The 19550-nt window shown below is 39.6% G+C and overlaps 1 protein-coding gene across 1 annotated transcript in view; it reads left to right on the forward strand.

Moving 5' to 3' along the window:
* EXOC4 (exocyst complex component 4) overlaps positions 1-19550 on the forward strand; it is a 923760-nt gene that overhangs the window by 638713 nt on the left and 265497 nt on the right. Inside the window, exon 11 of the mRNA XM_006144991.1 lies at positions 9150-9369. Within this exon, the coding sequence (XP_006145053.1) occupies positions 9150-9369 (220 nt within the window). The remainder of the gene's footprint in view (positions 1-9149; positions 9370-19550) is intronic.

Consider the following 19550-nt stretch of genomic DNA (forward strand, 5'->3'; position numbering starts at 1 on the left):
TAGTGATGGACTGTTTAAAAAAATAATTGGAATAATAATAATGATTGGGAAAAACAATGAAAAGATATTGAATGATGAAGTAGGGAGATTAATGTCTCTGTATTGACTGACATGCATGGCATTCCCTTTTGAAAAAGCAATGTAATACTCCGTAAAGTTATATGCAATCCAATGTAACATAAACAAGATTATGATGATAATAAAAAATACGTAATTAAAAAAATATATAGGTACTGGGACCAGCAGTTAGCATAATGGCTATGTCACTGGACTCCCACGTAGTTGACCACGGTTCAAGTCCCAGACCCGGTGGCTTAAACTCACATGCGTGCCCAAGATCGCGAGAGGAGAATGGAGGAGAAGGGATTGTGGCGTGGCCATCCCCTTTGGAGGGTGATTTCTCGCTTTCTATCTCTCTGTCTCTGTCTGTCTGTCTGGCGAGCGCACACACCCTATAGCAAAAAAAGAAAAAAAAAATCTCTCCCAAAAAAAAGAAGAAAAAAATATATATGTAGGTATTGCATATGTACATATTTTGGAAGCCCACTAGTTCATAATCTGAAAAGAAACTCTCCAGTTAAATAGTTACAAGTAACAAAAGTAGAATTAACTAAATCAGATCCATGGGTTAAACATTCAAATGTAGTGAGAATCGGTTGCATACTCTCATTCTTTGTTGTTTGGTTTTTCCTATTTTATAAACATAGGTTTAGGAATGTGATCTGAGTAGGTTCCTAAAACATCCTATAATTAGATGCTGTGTATACAGCATTATGTAGACCCTTTTCTGTGATGTTCATTGTCTTTTTCCATATACACAGATGTAGTCGTACTCTGGGTTTGCCCGTTCATCTTTCATGGAGAGAGGAAGTCCCTAATGTGACAGCACTTCAGGTTAAATAATACCCCTTTGACAGGGTTCCATCTGTGTTCTAACTTAACTTTGAAGTGAAGTATTTTTTCTTCCTAATGAGATTCTTTCCACTGTTAAAAATTCAGTGCTTTCTTACTTCCATAGGGTTGATAAGGAGCATTGTTGGAAAGACTGGGCTTTTTATGATTCTCCTCCTGTCTCCCTTGACTCTCCTTCCTCAACATATCATCTTTAAATACTTACTAGGTAAAAAGACCCAAACCGTATATTGTGAGAATTTGGGGAAAATAAAATATAGACTTGCCCATGAAAACTGTAAGGAGCTACTTATGGTATTTTAACTTGTGAAAATAATCCAACAGAATAAAATGAAAATGTACACTCTGGGGTTATCTGTAATAAAACCTGGAGGCAGCCTTAGTGTTCCCTAATAGATATTTTGTTTCATCATGTTTTCATTAGCATGATGGAATGAGTCTATACAGGTTAAGTATCCCTTATCCAAAATATTTGGGGCCAGAATTGTTTCAGATTTAAGTGTTTTTTTTGTTTGTTTGTTTGTTTGTTTTTACTGGAATATTTGCATGCACATAAGATATCTTGGGATGAGATCTAAGTCAAAACCCAAAATCCACTTGTATTTCATACATACATACCTTATACACATAGCCTAAAGGCGATGCTTGGAATTTATTTAAGTTTTATATGGGGTGCATATACTCACCAGACACAGAGACAGAGACACAGAAAGAGAAAGTGAGAAAAGAAACCACCAGATCGAGGATTCAAACCATGGTCAGCCATGAAAGAGTCCAGCGCCTTAACCACCACGCCACCTGCTGACCCACCGAAAGGCAATCTTATACAATATTTTTTGCACCACAGATTTTGACTACTAGATGTCATGTGAGGTCAGATATGGAATTTTTCACTTATAACATCATGCCAGTGCTCAGAAAACTTCAGATTTGGGATTTTGGATTAGAGATGCCCAAGCTGTACTACTCTGCGGAAGAACCAAGTGCAAGGGAGTGTGAATAGTCGGGTTGTACCCAATGAAAAACCATGTGAACATGTTACAAAGAACTAGCGAATCAGTAAGAAATACCTGTTAATACTGAGGTGGAAGAGAGAGGCATACTTTTTCTTCTTTTTTAAAAAATATTTTATTTGGAACTTTAGGCCAAATTCTTGGAGGAAAGGCGTTCTTTGTTAGATGGGTCATACCTTAGTTTCAGGAACTGGGGACTGAGATCAAAGGACCTGGTAATTGTTTCCTTCAATAATTCACTCAGCAAATGTCTCCTAAGTCTACCAAGCGCCAGCCATAGTACTAGGCACTGGTGGTGCAGCAGTGAAGTTTACACAGGGCCTCTGGCCACGTAAGGTTTTAGTCATCTATACATCCGTTTATTGCAGAAATGTTCAAAATATTAATCTAATGGTCTGAATGGCTGATTATGAGTGATTACACAAAAAACTAAAAAAAAAAAAAGTTTAACAAAAATCAGAAAATAGATCACACTTTCCTCGAATCTCCGACCTTGTCAGGTTTAAATATATAATGATAGCGATAATAGTAATTATAGAAATAGTACCAGCCACCATTACCTCACAGTTACTGTGTGACAGTCTCTCTTCTGAGTGCTTAGTATTTATTTCCTTACTTAATCATCAAACAATCCCATGATTGTATGATAAGTAGTGTTATCATATCTGTTTTACAAAATACAAAAGAGAGGCAGTAACTTCCATGACTGTACATTTCAGACCCACACTCTGGGATACCCGTTCTAAGTGTTCTGCTCCGGACCACTCTGCTGCCCTAAGCCATTCCAGTTTGCCCATTTGTTATAACTGCTTCCTGTTTGTTTTTTTTTTTAATTTTTTTTAATCTATTTTTTTAAGGTTTTTGTCATAGGGCACATGCGTTCACTGGTGAGAGACAGAGATAGACAGTGAGAGGGAAAATGAGAGATCAGATCCCACAGGGGTGATGACCATGCCACAGTTCCTTCTCCATTCTCCTCCTGGGACTTTGGGCTCAAATGTACACATACCTGGTGTGATTTTTAAAGCCGCCAGTCCAGAACTTTAAACCACTATCAGCCATGTGAGAGTCTAGTGGCTTAACCAGTATGCCACCTGCTAGCCCCAATTTTTAAAAATTTTTTAATTATTTATTTTTAGTTGACAAATTCATGTATATGTTTATCGTGTACAACATGAGGTTTTGAGATATATATACATATGGGGTATATGTCTATGTGTGAAATAACTCAACTGAACTAATTAACATATGCATTACCTCACATACTCACCATTGTTTTGTGGTAAGAACACAAAATCGACTCTCAGTAATTTTCAAGTATATAGTACATTGATATTAACTCTAGTCACCATATTGTACAGTAGCAGATATCCTGAGTTTATTCTTCCTTTCTGACTAAAATTTTGTATCCTTTAACCAACAACTCCCTCCCACTCCTCAGCCTCTAATAGCCACCATTCTCCCCGCTAGGTAAGATGGCACTAATTTTTCTCTTTTGTTCTCAACTCCATCTTTTATTCGTTCTGTGCAGTGAGGTCCCTCACAGCTCTGAAAGCAGATTTGGGAACATGTTGAATGGGTCCCCTCCAGTTAGAGATGACAGCATCAACCTGGATGTGTCATGTGAGATTGATGTGTGTGCTTTAGGGAATAAATGATTTATATTTGAGAGAAATCACTCAGCGAAAGTGATGGGGGGCCTCTCCATCGGTGCTGCTCAGAGCAGTTCCATATCTTAGGGACACCTAAGGCAAATATGAGCGTGGGGAGAAAAGAAAACATGAACAGTAATTTAGAGCCTCTGTCATTCTGATTAGGAGCAGGTTGACTAATGAATATTCCATTCTAATAAATACTAGATATTTTTAAAGATGTAAGTACTTCTGCTCAGAAAACTCTTAAGTCCTTTGGAAGAACAGAGATAGGGATTCCAATGATTGATTCTCCTAATATTAAACAACACTAAAAATAATTTTGATATATTTGTCCATTATCAAATTAATAACAGCAGTTTTCTTTTGAGGACAATTAGGAAGACCAGGATGCACCTGGATGGAGGACTTCCCTGAGGGTTAGATGAGATCAGAAGTCAAGGATGCAGAAGGATGCGGCATTTGGAGATCTTAAAATTATGGCCATGGTTAACTATCCACTTGGATTTCTCCTTTTTTTTTTTCCTGCCTTCTACTTATATTCTCCTTAAATCTCCTCAAAGATTCATGATATCTTATTTGAGTCATGTTTTTTCATTTCCCTTTTCATGTTGATATCATCAGTTAAGAAACCTCATTGCTGTTTCTGTGTCTTCTCAATTTCTGCTTTCCTTCCTACATCATTATCTGGGTTACTCTTTTCATTGTGATAATTCTCTTTGTGTACTCTCCCCACCTCACTCACATACACGCATACTCACACACGCACACCAAGTGTTAATGGAGTATTTAACTGGTGATATGCAAGATTAACCTCAATGTGTTGATTTTTTAAGTAAAGGAAATCCTTTGTTAGGTTAAGTAGCTAAACTTAAGAAACTATTTATGCACCAAATTTTAAATGTGGTCTCATTAGCCATTTGTGTAGGTAGTTTTTAAATTTTCTAATTGAATTTCAGTCGCTAATTCTTTCATGACTTTTAACAATCAGGTGATCATAAAAAAATGATAATTTGCAGTCCTATTCCCACTCCTTTCCCAGACTGCATCTTTCCAGTCCTGTCTCCTATGGGTGCTTACTCATTTTTTGTGAAACTTCCCAGGGTGTCATTAAGCTAAAATAAATAAATGAAGATATGTAATTTTTATTCCAGATATAAGAATTATATTTAGTCTAGTAAATACTGCTAAATACATATTGATCTACACTTGCTATTATTCACTTAATTCTTTTTTTTTTTTTTTGGAGAGGTTTTTGCTATATGTCGCGTGCGCTCACCAGACAGACAGAGACAGAGAGAGACAGAAAGCGAGAAATCATCCCCCCAGGCGGGATGGCCATGCCACAATCCCTTCTCCTCCATTCTCCTCTCGGGATCTTGGGCACGCCCGCACACGCACCCGGCGTGAGTTTAAGCCACCGAATCCGGGACTCGAACTGCGGTCGACTACGTGGAAGTCCAGCGACATAGCCATTACGCTAACTGCTGGTCTCCACTTAATATATTTTGAAGGTCTTTTCACATTAGTGTATTGAAAGCTTCCACATTTTGGGAAAGGGGGAGCTGCACAGTGTTTCTGTGTGTAGATATACCATAGTTTATTTAATTATTCCCTAATTGATGGACTTCTGGTTTTTTTCCAGTCATTTGCAAAAAAAAAGTGCTACAATGCTCTACATATTCCATACATAGATCACCTTGTCTACATTCAGATATAGCTGTCAGAAGAATTTCCCCACAAATGAGATTTTTTTTAATCAAAAGGAAATGCATTTATAGTTTTGACTGATAATGCCAGCTTGCCCTTCATAAGGACTGTGCCGTTTTTCTATTAATAGTTTGTGAGAATGCCTCTTGCCCTACACTTAAACCAATAGAAGGTATTTTCAAACATCAGAAATTTGAATAATTGCATGGGTATAAAAACTGGTATCTTTACTGGCATAGTTTATTGGCATAGTTAGCTTTGCATTTTTCTTATTATGAAGGAAGCTGAAAATTTTTCTTATGTTTAATGGCCACTGTATTTCTTTTACTATAAATGATCATTTTGTGTCCTCTGATCATTTTTCTACCAAGTTGTTTGGTTATTTCCTTCTTGATTTCTAGCCATCAGTGATATAATTTACAAATATATCTTCCCAATTAATTACCTATCTTTTGTCTTTATTTCATTTTATTTTATTTCATTTCCTTCCTCCCTTTTTTTAAGAAAACATTTGAAGAACAAGGAAGCTCTTACTTTGCATAGTATTTTGGAACCATAAAAATAACTTTGCAAGCTGAAATCATGCAAAATAAGTCTAGTCATTGGAGAAAATTATAGTTGTTTCATGACTTTAAAAAATGTTTCTCAAAACATTAAAACACTCTTGTACTGTTTTATATATAAATGCATATAAAAATTAAAAACCTAATATGTATTTAGTACTCTGTGAACATTAGAAACAGAGAATTGGAATGTTTTCTCTCTGTTAAATTCTTACCAAGAGTAGCTTGGTGCCCAACCTGATGGCACGGTTTTTAGTATACTGGTCTACAGTGCTGGATGCCGTGTGGCCCACCATGTGTTTGGATCCCCAGGTCAGCCTGAAAACACACTGTGGGTACACATGAGCACTCAAGACCCTGAGAAGCTAGAGTGCTGGGGAAGGGATTGTGACGTGACAAGACCCTGAGGAGACTCTCTCTCCCTCTCTCCCTCCCTGCCCCTTCTCCTCTCTCCACACACACACGCACATACACACACACACACACACATACACACACATTCTCTATGGAAAACAAAGTTTGAGCAGAGTTCACCACCTTCTTCTTGTACCTTTGCAATACACAGAAAATCTCTTTTTTACACCTTAGCAAACTGTCATGCTCCTTGTTAGGTTTGGATCGACTATGAGCATTTCCCTTTGTTTTTGTCATACTGTGAAATATCTCTGAGAGTTCCTTACATGTACAATTTTGTGCCAGCATCACTTCCTCTCAAGCCCTATCCTTCTTCATCCTCTTCATCCCTTCCCTCACAACCACTTTCTTCGTTTATGTTCATCTGCACTGTGATTGCAGGAGCCCCTCAGATGGCAGCTGTGTCACCATTCCCAGGGCCAGCTATCTCATCTGTAACTCTACATTTAATTCAAATCTACTTTCAGTGTTATTATCACTTTTAGTTTTGTTACTATACTTTTATCTTCATTGGCCAATTCCCTCTTTCAATTATCTATTTTTATAAAATGTCACATGGGTTTAGCTCTGCAAGAAAAGGATACAACACAACCAAGCGCTTTGCTGCCTATACATGGGTGGAATAGCCAACATGCAATGAAGTCACCAGTAGATTTTGGAGGGAGTGATGTGATTGGTCACTGACCATTCTGCACATTAGTTACCTCCATAGCAATTTCTGGAGAACTAGCAGCAAATTAATACTTTATGCAATTACTCACAGTTAATATACTGTGGTGACTATGCTGTGTACCATGGAATTAAAGTGTTATTGAGGGACTGGCGATATTTAACTAAACTTCAATGGTTGAAATTGATGCATGTCTTGGCCCAGTCATGGTGGCACCCACTGTTAAGACACTGAGTTCTGCAAGCTGGGATCACATAGGTGGCTTGGGTTCTATTCCTGGTTTAACCTAATAGCTGGGCACCTTGGTATGTACCTGCAATTCCAGCACCTCTGGGAAGCTGAGGCAGGAGGATGGTGAGTTCAAGGCTGGCCTGAGCAACACAGCAAGACCCTGTCTGTAAGAGAACAAGTATGGTATTATGTGCCTATAGTCCCAGAGGCAGAAGAATTATAACACGGTTAGACCTTGTCAAAAACAAACAAACAAACATAGGTATATCAATATACATAGGTATATCAAGCCACAAAGTGCAGGGTCTGCCTGTATATAAAAGTACAATGGGAGCCAGCAGATTATGTAGTGGTTATGTTGCTGGACTCCCACATGGCCGACTGTGGCTGAGTCCTGGACCTGGTGGCTTGAAACTCACTCCAGGTGCATGTACACGCAAGCTCAAGATCCCAGAAGGAAAAGGCATGGCCATCCTCCCAGGGAGATTTCTCACTTTCCCTCTTACTAACTCTCTTTTTCTCTCTCAAAAGTGGGCATGCACCCTAAGGCAAAAACCTTTACCAAAAAAAAAATAAATAAAGAGAGAGAGAAGAAAAGAAAAAGAAAGAAAAGTACAAAGAATAATGTATTATCTGCATACTTATCTCTGAGATTTGAAAGTTATTAACATTCTATTATGTATGCTTCAAATGTTTTAATAAAGAAAATCACTACAAATAAGGTTGAAGTTCTCCTTTGTTCCCCAACTCCCATCATATTTCCTTTCTTTCTTTCTTTTTTTTTGAGAGGTTTTTCACTATAGGGCGTGTGCGCTCGCCAGACAGACAGAGAGAGAGAGAGAGACAGAAAGCGAGAAATCACCCCCCAGAGGGGATGGCCACGCCACAATCCCTTCTCCTCCATTCTCCTCTTGGGATCTTGGGCACACACGCACATGTGCCCGGCGTGAGTTTTAAGCCACTGGGTCCGGGACGTGAACCATGGTCGACTACGTGGGAGTCCAGCAACATAGCCATTGCGCTAACTGCTGGTTCCCATATTTTCTTTCTTAACCTCTAAACTCATATATCATCCTGAATTCTGTAGAATGTCCTTCATTTTCTCACTTTCACTCACTTTAACATTTGTATCTGCACATGTGAAGGTTTCACTAAGAAATATATACTATTTGGGAGTGTGCTTTTTAGTTCATACCATATTTTGTTTCTTGTAGTCCTACTTCCTTCTTGTATTAATAAAAATAGTTTTTCTCTCTCTTTTTTGTTCCCCTGGCTTAGAAGTCATGGTTTTTTTTTTCTTAAGTTTATTTACTTCTTTATTTCTTCCATAGAGAGACAGAAACAGACACACAGATTCCTCCAGCAGGATTTCACACCACAATTCATTCCCAGTCTTAGGTGGCCTGGGTCTTGGGCGTGTGAGCACACACCCAGCAAGTTTGGGAAGGTCCTAGAACATGAATCCAGGACTTTTGACACGTGCATCCAATTGTATTATGATTGTGCTACCATCCAGCCCTGACAGTAGTTATGTTTTCTTTTTCATCCTATTTCTTTTAATTTATTTATTTGGAGAGATTTTTGCTGTAGTGCTCATGCGCTCACTAGAGAGACAGAAAGTGAGATATCACTCCCCCAGTGGGCATGACCATGCTGCAATCCCTTCTCCATTCTCTACTCAGGATTTTGAGCACAGACACATACTTGCCTGGCATAGTTTTAAGTCACCCGGTCAGGGACTCAACTACATAGGAGTCCAGCAACATAATCATTGTGCCATATGCTGGTCCATCATCATATGTCTATTTAATAGTGAAATAACCTGTATTTTTAAAATTAAAAATCATATGTAGATGAGTAATAAAGTGATGCCATGCCCTCTCTATGGAAATAGCCAAACCCTAGAGACACCATGTGTGTTAGACGTATTTAGGTAACTATTTGTATGATATATTTAACAGTATTTTTACCATTTGTCTTCCAGATTTATTCAGGAAGTTGAACATGCCCTGGGACTTGGTTCAGCCAAACAGTGTCCTCTTCGTGAGTTTCTCACCATGTACATCAAAAGCATCTTCCTTGATCAAGTGTTGGCCGAGATCAACAAGGAGATTGAAGGAGTCACTAAAACCTCGGACCCCTTGAAGATCCTAGCTAATGCAGACACCATGAAGGTGCTGGGAGTACAGCGGCCTCTCCTACAGGTAATAATAATATGCAGGGATTTACTGTATTATTCCGCAGTTTTTGTTGACTTGGCAAGAGTCATCAATTTTAAAAAAAAAGAAGAATTACCTTGTCTCCATATTCTTCAGGGACAAAACAAGAAGAAATAAATTAAATGAGCATTAGGGAAATTTAGGTCTGATATAGCTGGGTAATAGAACTTCCTTAAGATCCTTGAGAATAAAAGGTTAGCTTTGAACATGGGAGATGGTGAATCTCATTAACATGCAGGTAACTCCTCATTATTTGCCTAGAATTTGTCCTTGAAAGGAATTGTTTTTCCATTGGTGAATTGCATCCCAGAGAACGAAGGATTAACAGTGAGGAAGCTGCTCTGCCTAACCTCAATTACCAGCAGGAAACCCTCTGGACCATTTGAGGGCAGACTTATTGTAAATAACTTGACAGTGAATTTGAACCAGTAAACTGGCTTTTTAAAGTTAGATCATTTTGTTCAAGTGAAGATCTTGTTAATATAGAAATTTTTACTCTTGACTATATAAAGGAATGGCTTCTGGGTAACAGAAATAAAATAATTTGTCAGTAGATATTTTTGATTAATGGCTTGAGATATACATGTTAAATATATGTATACATATATACATATATATGCTAGCTAGTCACTTAGAGATAAGTATAAAGCTAAAAGAAAATTTGCATGAATGTAACTTACGGGTATATATTAACTACATTTCACTGTAACTGAATCTTTTTGGTGTTTCCTCATTTAAGACAACACTGGGCAGAATAGCACATTTTTACATCAATTGAGTAATATAAAGATATTCAAAGTATGGAAGGCTTGAGCTCTTCAACAAGAAGTTGTAGAAGGGGAATTATATTAATACTTATGTCAGTTGCCACTTCTTCTTTGCATTTATATATGTCTTCTTTGATTTTTCCTCCTGAACATTAGAATTAACAGAAGGAAGTGCAGAACCTTTTTTAGGGAAGTGTCCTAGCTACAAGTATCCTTTTTTTTTTCCTTTTAATGAGCAGACTCTTCATAATATTGAGAAAATAGCATAGACACCTTTCCTTCCCTCAGAACTTGAATCATCACATCGCTCCTAGGAAAATGTTCATCTGTTTCACCTGGGTCTGTGTTAGATGTACTCCTGGTGAGGTATCTGTACTCAGGATGGGGTGCAAAGAAGAAGGATGGGAAAAGACATGTGCGTACTCTGCCTTTTGACTGATATTAGTATTAGATTAATATTCCACCAGCTCTTTGCATGGCTGATACCTTCCCCTCTCTCGGTATCAGTTCAGATGTCACTTCTATTAGGCATGACTATCCTACCTAAGTAGGTCTCCTCCCTTCGTTATTCTCCATTCTGCCATCCTATGACCTCCAGGAAAGGAAGGTCTTACAAACTCCTGTGGCCAAACCCTATGGACCTTATCACTGAGGCTCACTTGCCAGATAGCATCCAACCAGGTTCTGCCAATAGGAAGTTCTAGCAAAAGGTTGGAGGGTGAGATGAAAGCGAGCTTCAGTTATTTCTTCCCCCTTTCCTCTCCACTTTGAGTCATGGTCCCAGCCATGGGGCATCCCTCTACAGCCAGAAGCTCTGCTATCTTTCCCTTCCCTCACAGTTCCTACAAGGTTCCTGTTCTCACCAGGTTCTGGCAACACCACATCTACCTGCCCCTGAGTTCAGCCTTCTGCTCTTGCTAGTGAGTGTCTGGGTGCCTCGACATCACTTGTTTCTTTCTTGCCTGCCCATACCTGTGTAAGTCATCTTCATTCATGATTCTTCATAAGAATGGAACTTTCTTTTGGTTAGAATTCTGAGTAGATACTCCTAGTTACCCAATATTTTAACATTTCTCTTTCTCAAGGCTTGTTACAGCTATAATTGTTTTGTTTTCTGTTTTTTCCTGCTAGAAGGTTAGGTTGCACAGCATACTATAGTTGGAGGCAGCAAAAATATTCTCATTAAGTAATTTATTGAATGAATGCATGCACATGTGGACAGATGTATGGTTAGACGAATGGGTGGATGGGCACTGGCTGGACAGATAAACACAGCCAGTAAGAATTCAGAGTCATGGGACCGAAGTTAGCGTAATGGCTATGTCGCTGAACTCCCATGTAGCTGACCGCGGTTCGAGTCTTGGACCAGGTGGCTTAAACTCACACTGGGCGTGTGTGCGTGCGTGCCCAAGATCCTGAGAGGAGAATGGAGGACAAGGGATTGCAGTGTGGCCATCCCCCCTGGGTGGTGATTTCTCACTTTTTGTCTCTCTGTCTCTCTCTGTCTTTCTGGCAAGCACACATACCCTATAGCAAAAACCTCTCAAAAAAAAAAAAAAGAAAAAGAAAAGAAAAGAATTCAGAGTCATAAATACCTACAAAGTCAGAATAGAAGATGAGAAAAAGAAAGTGATGAAAATGTGTTTAGTTTTACATTTTATCTGACCGCATCACGAGCCTCATTGTCATCAAAGGCCCGTCAATGTTTATTTCCCTGTTGTGTCATGCTTTATGCTGTTCAGAGTAACTTTTAACATGATCATGTACTGAATTTAAAAGAAAAAAAAAAGGCAGTGATGCACTAGAGTGAATTTATGAAGTAAAGATGTTGGTTTATTAAACATGATAATTTTCAGCTTGACTAATAAAGACACGTTAAGACTTATAACCAGTTGACTACCATCTGGGCCATGGCAGGGCCATACACTGCCAGATAAATGATGTCTCTAGGCAGTCCGCCCCATGTCACTCACTCCCAACCTCATCACCAGCCATTTTGTCTATGGTACTCTGCCTCTTGTCCTTTAAGTCAAATACTGTATCCCAAGGCCGGCTGTGTGCTTCAACTTTATCTGTTCATTGTCTGACCTTGTCAAGATATGGTAATTATATGGAAGTAAGTAAATCTTGAGGCCAAGGCCATTCAAGCTATTAACCTCTAAATTTGTTTTCAGAGCAGAAAGTACCTGCTTTGTTATTATATTGGGCTACTTTGTTCCCCTTTCTTTTTTTCATAAAAAATTTATTTTATGAAAATGCAAGTTAGTCACACCATATCAGTACATTTGTTTAATATTCTCAGAGTTGTGAGGTTTAACAATGACCAAGTAAGGAGATGATTATTTTCCTTTCATATTTTGAGAAGATGTCTTTACAATGATTGTAAATTATCTTCCAAAATTTCCCACGCTCACATTTCAATATTTCTTAAACATGTTACTATATCTCCGTTTTATTTTACTGCTAGCTAATTGGAGATGGCTAACCTGAAGAAAAGAAATAATTCTCAAAAAATTTTAGATGAGAATCCAAAACAAATGTTATGATGGGAACTTGGAGAATTAAATGTGTGTGGGAAAGATGCATGTGGGTTAACTATTCAATTACATGAGGTATGAAAATGTCCTTTAAAGTTATTCCCTGTGCTAGACTATTGTCTGGTCACAGAGTAGAACAAGGACATGCCTTTCCTCCAAGGCAGTACCCAGTGTCACACAGCATCAACCCAAACTGAGTCCCTGAAAGGGCAGAAGGACAGCTGTCTTAGCGCTGCTTTCATTGTCTGATGATGGGTGGACACAGTGCCTTGGAGCCCTGGGATAGGAACCCTATGACTCTTTATTCTTGCCTCTCCGAAGTGGCATCTGGTTAGCACAGACACTTGGTTTATGAGAGGGCATTTCCCTGGACCTCAGTGATTTCACTTTCTACTATGAATCCATAGAACTAATGGAAGGAAGTAATGGGAAGATAGGTCATTCAAACTCCATTGTACAGGTGAAACAACTATGCAAGAATTGGCCCAAACTGATATGGCAGAGTAGTACTAGTAGGAGTAGTGAAAATAATCATTGTAATGATGGCAGTTGTAAGAGTAGATGGCAGTGGGACTAGCAGGTGGTATGGTGGTTGAGGCGCTGGACTCCCACATGGCCAACCACCATTCAAGTCCTGGACCTGGTGGCTTGAGACTCATACTGGGTGTAGGTGCATGTGTGGCCAAAATCCCAAGAGGAAAATGGAGGAGAAGGGATTGTAGCATGACCATCCCCCCCGGAGGATAGTTTCTCACTTTCTCTGTCTCTATCTCTCTGTTGAGTACACACCCTATCGCAAAAATCACTCTAAAAAAAGAGTAGATTGTAGTAATGATAGTAGCTAACACTTTGGTAGTGTTTACTCTGAGCTACAAAATATATATTGACTTGTTAGTGCTTTACGTGTGTGGCAGTGAGTCTGTGTGGGTGATATTTTCGTGATGGTGAGGAAACTGAGAAACAATGAAATTAAATCATTTGACCACAATCACATAGCAATTAGTTAGGTTGTAATTAGATCCCAGGTGATCTAACCCTACAGTCTCTGCCCTACATCAATTCTGCTCAAGTCTGAGAGCTATGTTTATCTGCAAGCTCTTTGTTACCAGTTTTCTGTGAGGCAGAATTTGAGGGTGAACACTTAGACACTTTTTTTTTTTTTAACAATTTGACATTGTTGACTGTAATTTAAAAAAGAAATGGGAGGGGGAACCAGCAGTTAGCATAATGGCTATGTCGCTGGACTCCCACGTAGTCGACCGCGGTTCGTGTCCCAGACCCGGTGGCTTAAAACTCACGCCGGGCGCGTGTGCGTACGTGCCCAAGATCCTGAGAGGAGAATGGAGGAGAAGGGATTGCGGCGTGACCATCCCCCCTGGGGGGTGATTTCTCGCTTTCTGTCTCTATGTCTCTCTCTGTCTGTCTGGCGAGCACACACGCTCTACAGTGAAAATCTCTCAAAAAAAAAAAAAAAGAAATGGGACTGATATTTTGTATATCTTCTGGGGCTTTAACATTTCTTTTGCTTTCTAGTAATTCATTTTTTATTGTATTTTATGAAAGTATTGCTCTGCAACAGATTGGGGAGAAAACTGGACTTTCATGGTAGTTAAAGAAGCACTGCTCCAAATCCCTTACTCTCCTCTGCTGCCTCTCAGAGAGGTAAAGCACAGAACTGTCTTCAGTCTCAGCACCTACAACACTTCAGAACAGGTAGCCCCGCCCAGCTATTTGTGGCACCTGGTTCTCTATGAAATCCTCAGTTCCTACAACAGTGTCTTCCACAGAAGAGGCACTTAGCATTTAATACATGGATGGGTGAACGACCGAGTGAATGAGAATGCATGAATGAATGAACGATGGCTTCCTTAATGCAAAGACGTGTGTGTGTCACATTTTCTGCCTGAGATAGAAGATTCGTGAACTTGGGTTTAAGATTCTTGATAGTGTTTAAATTAAAATGTCACAGTTTTCACCTTCTAATGCTCTTATTCTTTACCTATCAAACTACTGAAATGGTACAATAAAGTTTCTTCCCCAACCCTTCAATGGAATATCCTACACTCTTGCTGCTTAGAGAGGTGTCTGTGGACAGGAACAATAGACCTCTGAATCAGAATCTGCGTTTGTATGGTGTCACCAGGTGATTTGTATGTACTGTAGCATTGGAGAAGCATCGCCTTACACCAGGACATCACAAAGTGTGGTCCATGGTCTGATAGCATCAGCAGCACCTTGGAACTTTTTAGAAATGTGAATTCCTAAACCTCATTCTATGCAGGGAATCTTTGTTCTAGCCTGCCTCTAGGTGACTTGTTACATAGTAACGTGTAAGAAGTCTTCCCTTAACCCAACTTCATCAGTTCCAGCTTGAGGTTAGGAAATGGCATGTAATGCCTTAGACTCTTAGCTTTGCGACAAACAGTGGTTTTCACTTAAAAAAATAACTTAAAAAAAATTATTCAACTTTGTTTTATGCAAGGCCAGAAATTGTAAAAACAATATTTGCAGCAGCAGCAGAAGCTGCTTTCTAGTCTAGCACATTACTGAATTTTGCACAGTTCTTTCCAAATGCAGGGTGAGCCTACATTTTCTGGCTCATGTAAGCAAATATGAGGCAGAGACAGGTTTTTAATGCTCAGGCTCAAATTCCCACATCACTGGAGGAACAAGCCTAAGCTGTGCAAAAAAAAAAAAAAAAATTAGGCAATCTTGAAACATGTAAAGCATATTTTCATTTTCCTCACTTTCCCAGTATTTTCCAGAGTAACTTCTGAGAAGTGAAATGGCTAGAGTCTGCCTGCAAACGCCACACATCTCAGCCTTACTAAAAACTGCACTCCTTACACCTGTAGGCTTAGCACAGCGGTTCTCAGCAAATGCCACCCATTAGACTCACCCAGGAGCTTCTTAAAAGTACATTGCCCAGATCCCATCAATTTTATAAGATGCACAGATGAGCCCAACATATAGCTAGAATTAGTGCAAGGGGCCTGGATGGTTCTACTCCATAGTATCACTTATTTTCCTGAGAAAGGGTGCACACAAAAATTACATTGGGTCGCTGGAACTGTCATGACGCATTTTTCTATGTTTTTCTATGCAAAAATGCCTCTTGATTTTCCTGATAACCCAGGAGTTGAGGCATTCTCTAGTTCAGTCAGGTTTAGAACCCAGTGTTCTGTTTGACACTTTGAATCACGTTTTGTACGTAAGTCTTGGAATCAGACACAGATGGATTTAAATCCTGGCCATTTCACATAACTTTGTGTCCATCATCAAATTGCTTAACCTTGCCATACTTATTTCTTCTTTCATAAAATGGGAATAATAAAATCTATGTCGTAGAAACACTCTAATAGTTCAATGGAAGAGCGATTGTGAAACGTGCCTTTCCTTCCTACTCCATGTCACATGTGCATGACTTTCAGCATTGGCTGCCCCGTCTCCTGCCTGCTCCTTAGCTGGCACCTTCCTGGTGTCTCCATTTGTCTTTTTCTGTCTCTTAAAATGACACTATCAGCATTAGTGCCTATCCTAATTCGATATGATTTCATCTCAAAATTGCACTTGTAAACAGCCTATTTTAAGTTAGGTTGCATTCTGAAGTTCTATGTAGAATTTTGGGGGTTGGAGGCTGTGACACCATTCAGTCACTACAGCTACAAGTAGAAGCAAGTTAGAAAGAATGCAACATGTTCAATTTGTTGTATTTTCCTTGAAGATCCTTTGTCAGGAGACAGTATGGAAGTATTGCTGTTAAGGCAGTAGGCCAGGACAGCCTAAATTTTAGATATCAACAAGGCTCACATTGGAAGTGTGTGGTAGGCTGGCTGACTGCTGGAGCTCTAGTTAAGCCTTATTGTATGTTGGTGGGCACAGCTGCTTACAGTGTAATAATTTGCTACAGATAATTACACTGATGCCCAAACCTATTATCTCCCCCAGCTAAGCCAAGGCACTGCCAGTAACCTCTTTTGGCTTCCCAAGGAAGTGTGGCCAGCAGCAGTAGCATATTGTTTTCATCATATCAAATCATGTTAATAAGAAGAATGTTGCATTTGAGTGGCATTTGCATCACAGCCAGTTGTTGCCGTTCCACTTGCTGGTACAGAATAGATTCAGCTCTTATTAGTGTAAATAGATTAGTCCCATTTAAGGTCTGCTGGAAGTCATCATGAAAATCATTAAGTTGAAAAGAGAGCTGATCAATTGATTTTTTTTTCCTTCCGTAAGCTCTGAGAGATGTTGTTAATGGTCTCACTGTGCTAAAGTAAGTCTTAGAGTCAAGATACCTTGGGATCTGATGTGATTTTTCAGCGTTTATACATACCTAAAGAAACACTAGTTTACCCCCTTGTACTTTTTTCTTTTCATTTAATTTTAATCTTATTATTTTATTTATTTACAAAGACTATTATTTGGCCTCTTTATGGCCAGCGGGGGCCTCAAATAACCAACCGTATATGGCTACTTCAGACTTTGTCCACGAAGAGGACTGAAGATACCTTCATTCTTGTCTTTGTTTCTTTAATCATCGCCATGCCTCCCAGCATTCACCTATGTACTTCCAAGACAACTGAGCAAATTAAATCTTTTATTTCTAAGGGCACCTTTTGAGATTCTTATAACACTCATCTATGTTTTCAGGTCATTTTATCAAGTTGTGTTATTTTTCTATTAATAATTCTATTACTTGTTTAATGAATTTTAATTTTTATAGAACTGGAAGCCAGCAGGTGGCGTCATGGTTAAGATGCTGGGTTCCCACATGGCCAACCACGGCTCAAGTCCCAGACCCAGCAGCTTGAAACTCATTCCAGGCATGTGTGCATGCATGCTCAAAATCCTGAGAGGAAGATGGAGGGGAAGGGATTGCCGTGTGGCCATCCCCCTGGGGAGTAGTTTCTCACATTCTCTCTCTGTCTCTCCAGCAAGCACATGCACACTATAGCAAATATCTCTCAAAAAATAACAATAATTACTGCTAAGTTTCATCAAGTTGAGGTGAAAGCATATAAAACATAGAGTTTCAATAGCCTTCACCAGTAATTGGCTCCAACCTGATTAGATAAGTGGTATAAGAACCTGGCAATATTTTCCCCAACAATTTGTCATGAAACTATTTTAAACATACATAAAATATGGAAAAAATGTTCACTAAACACACATGTATTTACCACTCAGATTCTACACTTCATCTTTTCCTGTATTTTTTCCCTCTTTTTTAAGAAATTGGTAGAGTGTGTGCACTAGCCAGACAGAGGGAGGCAGGGAGGGCAATGAGGAGGCACCCTCCATGGAGGGAGAGCTTTGCCATAATCCCTGCTCCTCCATTTCTCCTTTTGGGATTTTGAGTGCGCAAACACATACCTGGCATTTTTCTCAAGCTATGGAGTCTGGGACTCAAACCGCAAAGTCTTGTCATGTGAGATTCAGCCACCTTCACCATCACACCACCAGCTCACTTCCTGTCTCTCTCTCTGGTGAGTGCAAATGCCCTATAGCAAAATATCTCTCCTAAAGTAATAAATAAAAAGAACCAGCTAGAAGACCCTCTCCACAGGTAGAGGGTTCATGAGGAGATTATTACCGTTAGTGACACTTATTTACCAGCTTGTGCTAAGAAAGTGAGCACAGGGCTATTTCAAATGGCATCGATACAGGGATAAGCCCTGAGGTTTAAACTGGGAGTCTGAACTTACTTTCTATCCGGAGTAAAGGTAGGCCCATGGATGGCTGTCTTAGTTGTCACCTAGACCGTTCTATGAAGCAGGACTCGTTTGGGGTAAGCATGTTGAGACTTTGATTGGCTGCTGTCTGTTTTGATCTTGCCTCAGCCCACATTTTGGTGGCTAAGCAAGGAAGAAGGTAATGACTTATGACAGATCTGCTGACAGGGACCGAACTACATTAACGCCCTGTCACTCAGATCTTTAGAGGGCTGCCTTTACCTGAAATATATTTGACTTTACTTGCTAACAAAAGCATCTTCAGATTTCTTTCTTTTCCTAAAATGTTAGAGGAGAAGAGTGTCCCCCTCCAAAGATACTAGGAAGGGAGAAAAGCTTGGCTCGACAGCCCAACCAAATGATAGTTATCATTCTTGGGGGCAGCAGAACTGCTGATCTGGCAAGATTACTGGCTGGAGCCAGATGAGTATAGACGGAGAGCTGCTATACTTGGGGAATTTTTGTGGTTCTTTCCCAAAGTAATTTTTACCCTGTCTGGATGCTGCACTCTGTGTAGAGATGTTCTAGTGAGAAAATTAAGAGAAAGAAACAAGACGGTCTCAGCTTGAGAGTTAAATGGCCCTTTAAGATTAACTGTTCAAATAAAGCAGCTGTTTTTCTTCGTGCTTTTCAAGGATCCTGTCCTGCTGATGTCACCTAGACCGTTCTATGAAGCAGGACTCGTTTGGGGTAAGCATGTTGAGACTTTGATTGGCTGCTGTCTGTTTTGATCTTGCCTCAGCCCACATTTTGGTGGCTAAGCAAGGAAGAAGGTAATGACTTATGACAGATCTGCTGACAGGGACCGAACTACATTAACGCCCTGTCACTCAGATCTTTAGAGGGCTGCCTTTACCTGAAATATATTTGACTTTACTTGCTAACAAAAGCATCTTCAGATTTCTTTCTTTTCCTAAAATGTTAGAGGAGAAGAGTGTCCCCCTCCAAAGATACTAGGAAGGGAGAAAAGCTTGGCTCGACAGCCCAACCAAATGATAGTTATCATTCTTGGGGGCAGCAGAATTGCTGATCTGGCAAGATTACTGGTTGGAGCCAGATGAGTGTAGACGGAGAGCTGCTATACTTGGGGAATTTTTGTGGTTCTTTCCCAAAGTAATTTTTACCCTGTC

Source organism: Tupaia chinensis, unplaced genomic scaffold (assembly GCF_000334495.1).
Source record: "Tupaia chinensis unplaced genomic scaffold, TupChi_1.0 Scaffold000140_1, whole genome shotgun sequence".
Taxonomy (NCBI): Eukaryota; Metazoa; Chordata; class Mammalia; order Scandentia; family Tupaiidae; genus Tupaia; species Tupaia belangeri.